At 50.3% G+C, this 10,000-nt stretch overlaps 1 protein-coding gene across 1 annotated transcript in view; it reads left to right on the top strand.

Moving 5' to 3' along the window:
- Positions 1-10,000, top strand: part of itgb5 (integrin, beta 5) — a 34,772-nt gene that overhangs the window by 8,895 nt on the left and 15,877 nt on the right. Inside the window, exons 10-11 of the mRNA XM_070837657.1 lie at positions 3,651-3,825; positions 4,153-4,407. Of these exons, the coding sequence (XP_070693758.1) occupies positions 3,651-3,825; positions 4,153-4,407 (430 nt within the window). The remainder of the gene's footprint in view (positions 1-3,650; positions 3,826-4,152; positions 4,408-10,000) is intronic.

The raw sequence follows: 10,000 nt of genomic DNA, 5'->3' as shown, positions 1-10,000 counted from the left end.
GCTGACCTGTGCTGCTCCTCCGCAGCTCAGAGCATCGCTGTCCATCACTATTGTATTACATTCATTTGGCGGATGCTTTTCTTCTGGCATTTTTCCCAGCACACACATAGGGAACAGTTTGCAGCTCCCCCCCCCCCCCCCAAACTGTTTTCTATTTGTATTACTTTTTCAGATCATAGGTCAGGCAGACAAGGCTCAGTGAGACCAGATATCCCACAGAGCCGGACTAAGCTGTGGTCTGTAGCTGTGGTCTGCAAACTTTAGGGGCGTTACCACGGCTTTAGGTGCGTTACCACGGCATTAGGTGCGTTACCATGGCTTTAGGCGCGTTACCACGGCTTTAGGGGCGTTACCACGGCTTTAGGCGCGTTACCACGGCTTTAGGCGCGTTACCACGGCTTTAGGGGCGTTACCACGGCATTAGGGGCGTTACCACGGCTTTAGGTGCGTTACCACGGCTTTAAGGCGTTACCACGGCTTTAGGGGCGTTACCACGGCGTTAGGTGCGTTACCACGGCTTTAGGGCATTACCACGGCTTTAGGGGCGTTACCACGGCTTTAGGGGCGTTACCACGGCGTTAGGGGCGTTACCACGGCGTTAAGGGCATTACCACGGCGTTAGGTGCGTTACCATGGCTTTAGGGGCGTTACCACGGCGTTAAGGGCATTACCACGGCGTTAGGGGCGTTACCACGGCGTTAAGGGCATTACCACGGCGTTAGGTGCGTTACCATGGCTTTAGGGGCGTTACCACGGCGTTAGGGGCGTTACCACGGCTTTAGGTGCGTTACCACCCTGAACAGAAGCAGAGGGCAGGTGACACAGGCGATGGTACTTCTTAATTGCTCTGAGTTTTGCAGACCTCTCTCTGGTGGCCACTTTACATTGTATACAAGCCTCAGTTAAAATTTGCATTGAGTCCTGGATCCATTGAAAGGGGGGCAGCTTCATACATGCTGTCACACAGTGAGCATCGGTGTGTTGGAATTCTTCTCCCAAACCCCCCTGTGCTCTTCTCCAGGCTGCTTTATGTTACTGAGGCAGTCTGGGATGGGAAAGGGTGGTGGTGGAGCTGAGGGGGTTGAAGCAGAATAACACCAGTGAATGGAGGGGGGCTCTTGGGTGATGGGCCTCACTCATGTCTTTTATTCTCAGCAGTGAAAGAAGATGGAGGCTGCAGCTCGGTCTGCTGGCTGCCAAACCTCCCGGTCCTCGGTGAGGACGCGGCCCAGTCCGGGTCCAGGTGCCCGTCACTGTGTCTGTGTGAGCTTGCTGTGGAGCCTGATGCTGCATCTTAATGACCTCACACAAAAGTAGGCAGGAGGAGGCCTGTGAAACTGCAAGCCATGAAAGACATGAGCTGGCAGGGGGAGAATGCTGGCTGGAATGGTTCTAGTTAAGCCAGCATCCTTTTCACTGTAACACTACACAAATGTATGAGCACTGAATGGGCTCATACATTTGAATGGAACTGAGTCTGCACTAACATAAGAACTCTGTCCAAACAGACCAGTAGCATTTGAATGAGGTTATGTGGTGTTTTGTTTGACCCTCTGTGGGGTTTGTCCCACTTAATTGAATTTCAGGCAGTCACAAGAATTCCATCATCCCAAAAGATTTATTCTTTTACCAAGAGGAAACTCTTTTTGACAGACAGCTGGTGGCGTCTCTGTCTGAGGACATGAATGTGTTTGAGTGCTGACATCAGACCGTAGAACAACCTGACTCGCCGTCTGTGCTCGGATTCCCAACTGTTCTTCTCTCCTGGACTTCTGTCACTGTGATGGAGTGTCTGGGGGTTTCTCAATGACTTTAGTCTCATGTATCATCTCCTCGCTCTTTTCTCCCCCTCCACCCCGACGTTCTGTGTTACTACTACTTCCTCCCATGTCTTAACCCCCCCGTGTTCCCCCACATCCTCATAGTAATCATAATGAGCCACATGATTGGGGGAGCTGGCCTCCTCGCGACTCACATTTACAGTAAATTGAATTGTTTCTCTCATTAACTTGTTAAGCCTTCCGTCCTAGAGGGAAGTGGAGGGGGGGTGACGTAGGCTCCTCCTTTATCCTGAATCAGCCTGTGTTGTATGTTGGACAGAAGCCTCCTGAGACTGAAGCGTGCTCACTGCTGATATCTTTGTTTTGAAGAAGACACTGGTGGGTCAGGATTGGGGATGAGACTGAGACATTGTTCTCAGGGAGGTATGACACTTGTTGCTTTAAAGCTACGACAGAAGTGGGAGGGATGAGTAAAACTGATGTGTTTGTGTAGGATGGTGTTGGGATGAGCCCTTTAACGATAAGAGTCTTGATTGTTTCAGTGGCAGCCAGTTCTGCTGCAGGTTTGGAGGGGAGTGTTGTTACAGTGTCATGGACAAGCTGCTGTCTTGTCTCTGGATGACTGAAGCAGCTAAACAGACAGTTGGCCTTCATGAAGTCGGAGTGAGACAGAGTAGCAAGCCTTGTGTCACAGTGTGATGAACAGCTCTGGCCCCGTCCTTTCAGACACCAAAAGTGTCGCCACATTCAACTTTTTCCAGCCTCCAGGTCCGTGGGCCCACTTCCTGTGATGTCATTAGCTGGAAGACTTATGGCTGCCACTGGTTGGGTCGGCCAAATGGAGGTAGAGGAAGGCTGTGTTTATCCAGGCTGCGATGGCTTTGGTCTTGAATTGCAGGAGATGACGGGGGACAGGGGGTGTCCTTACTTGCCAAAAGCAGCAGGTGCTGTAGGGGTTGGATATTTGCTTTAGTTTGTCTTCTGAGGGTCAAGTGCTTCTAGTCAGAATATTTCCTCCCCTCTGTGACAGTTTTGACCTCTGAACCAAAATAGACAAGAATGTCCATCTTTACCTCACTCTTTCTCCAGCTGTAACTGTCCACCTGTCTGAACATGGGGGGTTCTGTATAAAAAGAACTATCCGGGGTGTCAAAACCCTCAAAGTAACGTGGCACTCAGGCACGCAGTCATTTTATTTCATGTCCAGGGTCCAGAGGCAGACCAGTCCCAAATGTTCTGCTGTCTGCTCTTCACCTGAACGCCACGGGTTTGAGTGGGACAGTCAGTTATGCTAATGTACAGCTGCGTCATTTCATTAAAGTCGAAGCAGTTTCAGAGAGAAGTCTGAGCTCTACATTGCACAGACGGGTTGAGGATGGTTGCTGTGATCAAGCCAATATGAGAAGAATACCAGAAGAACATGCTCATGTTGGAAGAGAAAAAACAGCTGGGTTTGGGTGTCTCCTCATGTGAGGACGTCCTTCCTCAGAGCAACCAAATGGGTGTAGGTGTCGTGTCGTGTCGTGTCTTGCTATGCGCAGGCAAAGCCACATCAGCTCTGTGAGTGAAGTGAAGCCGCTGGTGTAAACACAACAGCACGCGGTCATATGCAGTTCATGTCCACAAGCTGACAGCTGCCACATGTTTGCTCAAATGAGAAGATGTGTGGTGGGCTCAGGAAAGTGAAAAGTGGAGGTGAACATGTTGAGGTTTAGAGGCCTTATGATGATGATGGTATAAAACTCTCCTCTTGTATCCCTAACATCATCTGAACCTGAACCCTTCTCATTCCACAAACAGGAAGTCACTATCCACTCTCCATCTCTGTTTCCCTTCTAATTACACCACTTCCTTCCGTTTTCTTTGAAGGTGTCGTTCAATGTGACCGTGGAGGCGAGGAGCTGCCCTCCTGGCGGCACCGAGCAGAGCTTCACCATCAAGCCGGTGGGCTTCAAAGACCGTCTGGAGGTGGCTGTGGATTATCAGTGTGACTGCAGCTGCAGCCGGACAGCACAAATCAACAGCAGCATCTGCAGCTCCATCGGTACGTCATCTCTCAGTACACTGTCCCCTTTGTGTCTGGCCGTTTTACTGAGATTTACAGGGAGCTAAATGTTAAAGAATAACAGCAATACTAGCCTAGTGTGATTATGCTGAGGCTCTCGCTTGCAAAGTTTTTAAGCTCTGTAGATATTTCAAATACATGTATCTGTATCAGCCACAGGATGATGTTGGAAATGACTGTGAGATATGTCAGACCACAGAGATACTGAACTTTCTAGAGTGCTCTAAAATGATCATAGCAGCCAGCAGGTGAACTTGATAGGCGTAGCAGAAGTACCACCAGTATGAAGGAACTGTTTGCTCACAGGTACTTATAACTGTGGAACGTGTCGCTGTGAGCCGGGCTACCTGGGCGCCCGCTGCGAGTGCCAAGAGGGTGAGGCCAGCAGCATGTACCTCAGCGCCTGCCGGGAAGCTGAGGGCAAGCAGATGTGCAGCGGGCGAGGGGAGTGCAGCTGCAACCAGTGTCTGTGCTACGAGTCGGAGTTTGGCAAGATTTATGGCAGCTTCTGCGAGTGTGACGACTTCTCCTGTGCCCGACACAAAGGCATCCTGTGCTCAGGTAGGAATACCATCCGCACACGCTTCCACTGAGGCCGAGCTGTGTGTCAGTGGGGTGGGGGGTGACTACAGTATCCTTGTAGTTTCCATCATGTCGCTGTGCTTGCAGTCAGCTGGTGGTTTGAGTTGCAGCTGTTGAGAGGCTGCACCTCAATGGGAAAACCAGCTGGGATGTAACTGGCTGTGAACTCTGCATCTGCTGCTTGTTGTGGGTTGTAATTAAATGATATGGAGCCTCGCTCCCATACCTGCACTGGGTGTGTCTGGTGGCTTGGCCTGTCCTGACTCCACCAGAGTTGGCCCAGCCTTTAGTTTGGTGTGGGGGGGGGGGGGGCAATCCGTCACCTGCAGGGCTGCTGGCGGCGCTCCTAGAGGAAGCTCAGCCGCAGCTGTGATAGTAGTTGTTCAGATGCTGAGCTCGTGTTTGCTTTCTGCCTCGGAGGGCTGCTTTTGGTATGTTTCCTGTCCTGGAATGATGGAGGACCTGAGAGAGGTGGACAGACTTGTTTGCTGGAATAGCGACTGAAATAAATATGAGACAGGTTTAGCATGGGAGCTGCGTGATGGATTTAAAAACCAACAACAGTGAGGCTGGATACTGACTCTGGCCCTGTGGCCTGTACTTATCTCCATTTTGCAGTCCTGAGGCTTAAATCAGCTCTGTTAATGAGAGGTTCATGTGCTGACGCCAGCTCGAGTCCTTTTCGTCTCACTGAGCTTCACTCCGAGAGGGTCGGTCTGAAAAGGCAGATTTGGCTCAGTGTATCTGCTCGGCTGCGGTGTTCCCAGAACGCCGGGTCCAAGACACTGCGTTCTGGTGCTTGTGGGTGGGGGGTGCGCTGGCTCATCCCCAAGCCAAGCACTGTTCCTGTGAAACCACAGAGAGCCCTTTGTGACAGTGGGGCCGGTTTTGGTGCGATCCCCTGACACAATGGCTGCCTGTATTTACCCACAGCCAGCAGGAACAGAAGGCTGCCCTTTAGCCAGCAGCTCGGCTGCACACACTGGACGCTCACATGAAGAACGGCTGTTTGTTTGTGCCGCTTGTCCATAAGCAGTCATTAAATCTTAACAGTCCACTACCTTCTGCCGCTCCTTTCGTCTCTGCTCTTTTCTGAGTGTGGAGCCATAACAAGCTCCTAATGATACCAATAATGATACCAAACGATCCGCCTCCTCCACACGTCCCCCCGCTCCTCTGGATGCGTCACTTCATTAGTGTGGAGTGCCCTGTGGAGGCCATGCTGGAAAATCTATTCTGCGCTCGCACGCGTCTAACAACCCTCAAAAAAGTGAGCAGAAATGTGTTGTGACTAGTGCTGTGCTACCTGCACAGGTGGCACTCGGCTGAGAGCTGCTCGTTTGTGCTCTTCTGTCTTGGAAACTGTGCAGCGCTCTGACTGATAAAGGCCTGAAGGCGCAGCAGGTTTTATTAAAGAGGAAATCAGCTGGCACGGCACGGCTTCTCTTGAAGCCGCTGTCCGTCTGACAGCGGTGTTCCCACGGAGCTCTGAGGGGGGGCTGTCTGACATGCTGGTGGGGAGAGCAGGTTTGTTTGGTAGTTGAACTGGTGATAATTCTTCATGTAGTCTTGTGTTGGCACCATGAGCTTTCCTCTGGTCCGGGTCCTCAGTGGATAGCTCTGCCAGCTGACTGGATACATGATGAAATGCTCCACATGGCATCTTGTCCTTCAGTCTTGGAGTCTGTGCTGCTCTGGTTCCTGGCACGTCGCTTCTGTCAGCGCTTTATCATTGTTCATGTCATCTTAGCTCAAACACCATGGAGGGGTGTCTCCTTATCCTCCCATGTCCCCGTTGTGTCGCCACTCTGAGCACTACCCTTCTCCTCGGGGAGGCACAGAGGTAGGAGTGACTGTTCGACTCTCAGCTCCTCCAGCTGGACACCGAACCCCGACTTTCTCCAGAGGCAGAGTGTGAAGTGTGTGAAACATTAGGCTCCTCCCTGTATGGATGGTGTGTTTGAATGTTGGGCACCAATAAATGTTGGGGTTCCAATTATGTTTGGACAATTAATAATCTGCTTCATACAGCGGCACCAAAAATATTGGGGTTTGGTACCTTGTATGTGGCAATTTGACTATTAGAAATAATTAATAACTATCAAAGATTATTAATAATTATTTAAAATATTTGAGATGACTGGAAAGGTGCTATAGAAGTCCAGTTAGCATCCTCCTCCTCCATCTTCTCCTCGTCCTCCTAGTGTGCTTGAGGACGGAGCGGACCTTGGGTTGAGATATTTTAGACCGTCTGTCTTACAGAATGGAGTTAGTGGAGCCTGTCCATGGCTGCTTACAGTTTAGTGTAAAAGCAGCAGCACATCTACACGAGACCTGCTGCTTCTCCAGCCACGGCCCCCCAGCATCAGTCTGTGTACCAGGAGCATCACTGCAGGACTCGGCAAGTGCTCGCAGTATTTGATGGCAGTATTTTAGATTTCCTTTGGTGTTTGTCTCTAGTCAGTGTCATGTGACAGGATGAACGCTGCTGCAGGCGCTGCCTGTCATCAGTGAGCTGGTTGTGGGTGACTTTAAAACATGGTGCAAACACAGCACTGGCATAAAGACAAACAGGTTTCCCAGGGGCACAAAACAACCAAAGGCAGGAAGACGATGAAGAAGACAGGACGAGCCAGCGCTGCTGCCATCTGTTCAGCTCTTCAGCTGTGGAGGACAGTAGGCAGGATAACTGACCTGTCTGTCTGTGTGTGTGTGGTCGTGGGTCAGTGCGCTGCTGTCCTCTCTGATCAGGTTTCTCTCCGTCTGTACTGACTGAAAGTGACTGACCCCGTCTGTCTGCACGTACATCGGTGTGTCATATGTCTTCCTACTACTGAGGTCATTATCTGCCGGGCTCTTCTCTCCTGTCTGTCTTTATCTGGGTTGACTGAGTCTCGCCTTCCTGGTCCTCCTGCCCCCCTGACCCACATCTCCACTGCCGACTGTGCAGCTGCTTCTAAAGAATGATCTAAGTGCTCAGCAGCCTCCAGCTGCCAGGAATAGTGTGGCTTTATTTTCCAGGCTTGCACAAACCCTCTTTTACCCCATAAATGAAAGTGCTGTCCCAAACGTGTGTGTGTGTGCTTGCATGGACACCATGTGTTTGCATGCATGCATGCATGCGTGTGTCTCCTCATTGGCTAAATGGGAACACATGTGTTTATTCACGTCTGTGCCAAGCATTACTGGAACTGTGTTTCACTCAGGGAAGCGGCTCTCTTCGGGGCCTTTTGGCTGAACCGCTCAATTTGTTTTGTCAGGTAGGCCCTGCTTTTCTGTACTTTAGCACCTTTAGTGTCTGTGAAATAGAGAGGCAGCTGCAGCAAAGACATGTTGAGACACAGCTATGCTCCACTTTCACCATGAGGAAAATATGTGCAGCCCCGAGCTGAACTGGAATATTTTTGTCTTTATAAGCAGAAAAGTATCTCAGTGTGACAACATGGTGTCCTGGACGGTTTGTTCTTTTGCCACCACTGTGCTGCACAAAGATCCATGTGCACGAGCGTTTCAGTAGCCTGCTCAGGTTGTTCCTCCGGTAGGAAGGTGTGCCCTCTGGGCTCCATGACATCATGTGTTGGAGGTTTTTCTCTGTTAAAACACTAATGTGAAGGCTAGCTGCAGCTTTAAATGGTGAATGAATGTAGAATCATTAAGAGAAGCAGGTCCACAGTCACAGCAGCCTCACTGCTGCCAGCTGCTGTGTGGATATCTGCTCCTGCATCATGGCGTATGTGGAGTGTGTCTGAGTCAGTGGCTGTGGTTCACATTGGAGTTTTATTTGTCATTACTTGAACATGCAGCAATTAGTGAGTCTGGTCTTCGTTAAGGTTTGGCTGAGTGCCACCTTGGCAGTGAGAGGATCCCGGGCCACAGCAGACTCACTCCGCCTGATCACTCCACAGATTACAGGCTGGACGGTAGCCTTGTTCTTCTGTCTCTTGTCTTCCAGGCACATTTGAAGGCCCTCACTGGTGTAGGATAGGCACTGTGCTGAAGTGAGCTCAGCTCACTCTGGAGCTGGTGGGTTCTGTGAGCTCTCCTTCATCGGGGGAGGTGTGCATATCTGCACATAGTGACCTGAGCAGCACCTGACATTCAGTGCACAGACCCCGAGGTGAAGCGAACAGGGCGGGACTCCGCTGGCTCCGCTGCTCCGCTCTGTCAGACTCTTTTAGACGTGACTGAACCTGACCGCTGCAGACAAAGACCGGCGGTTTGTCTGTACCGCAGATCCATGGCCACACCCCGATCCTACACTAGTAAAGGTCTCTGAAACCTGCAGCTGTTCCTCTGCACTGGTAGCAAGGTAAAGCTAGTGTACGATACCTGCTCAGGAGCAAACAGCAGACAGATACAGCATCATAATAATAATAATAATACATTTTATTTATAATGCACTTTATATTTGACGGTACAGATCTCAAAGAGCTACAATTTAAAACAGATAAAACAACATAAAAACAGATAACGCAACATAAAAGCAGATAAAACAACATAAAAGCAGATAAAACAACATAAAAACAGATAAAACAACATAAAAGGGGTAAGCCATTTTAAAAAGATGGGTTTTGAGATGTCTTTTAAAAGAGTCCACCGTCTGAGGCGCCCTCAGGTGGTCTGGGAGGGTATTCCACAGGCGTGGAGCGGCAGATTGGAAGGCCCGGTCACCCATTGTGCTCAATTTTGTCCTGGGGGGGGCAGAGGCGGTAGTTGCTTGCAGACCGGAGGTTTGGAGGGAGAGGAGTTGAGGTAGACTGGTGCGTTTCCATGAATGCAGTTATGGGTGAGGAGGGATATTTTGTATTCAGTCCTGAGGTGAATGGGAAGCCAGTGAAGTGAGTGGAGGATGTTTTTGATGTATTGGAGCTTTTGAAGGCTCTTGCCAGGGATCCCGACGAGGAGTGCGTTGCAATGATCCAGCCTGGAGGAGACAAAGGTGTGGATGAGTTTCTCAGCATCTGGGAGGGTGAGTGACGGGCGGAGTTTTGAGATGGAAGAAGGATTTCTGGCACAGGTGTTTAATATGGGAATCAAAAGTCAGCTGGGGATCTAATTTAATACCAAGGTTGGTGACTGATGGGGAGAGTGGGATGTTGTGACCAGAGAAGGATATAGAGGTGATATTTGATGACCGGATTTGATGTGGGGTGCCGACGAGGATGGCTTCAGTTTTGGAGCTGTTTATTTGCAAGAAATTGAGATTCATCCACGCCTTAATCTCCTCCAGGCAGGTGGTGAGTGTGGGTGAGGATATGGCTGCAGAGGAGTTGGGATTTGCTTTGAAATAAAGTTGTGTGCCGTCGGCGTAACAGTGGAATGAGATGCCGCGTTTGCTGATGATGTGACCGAGGGGGAGCATGTAAATGGTGAAGAGGGTGGGGCCGAGGACTGATCCTTGAGGAACTCCACAGGTGACAGGATGTATCTGAGATTTAGCACCAGCCAGAGCAACATATTCTGCTCTTCCTGAGAGGTAAGACCGGAACTAGTTTAAGGCAGAGTCAGAGAGTCCAGTGGTGTGCTGTAGGTGGTGTAAAAACAACCCTAACCCTAACCCTAACACACAAAT

Source organism: Pempheris klunzingeri, chromosome 10 (assembly GCF_042242105.1).
Source record: "Pempheris klunzingeri isolate RE-2024b chromosome 10, fPemKlu1.hap1, whole genome shotgun sequence".
Taxonomy (NCBI): Eukaryota; Metazoa; Chordata; class Actinopteri; order Acropomatiformes; family Pempheridae; genus Pempheris; species Pempheris klunzingeri.
Note: the sequence above shows the minus strand (reverse complement) of the source record. Positions and strands in the feature narration are given on the sequence as shown.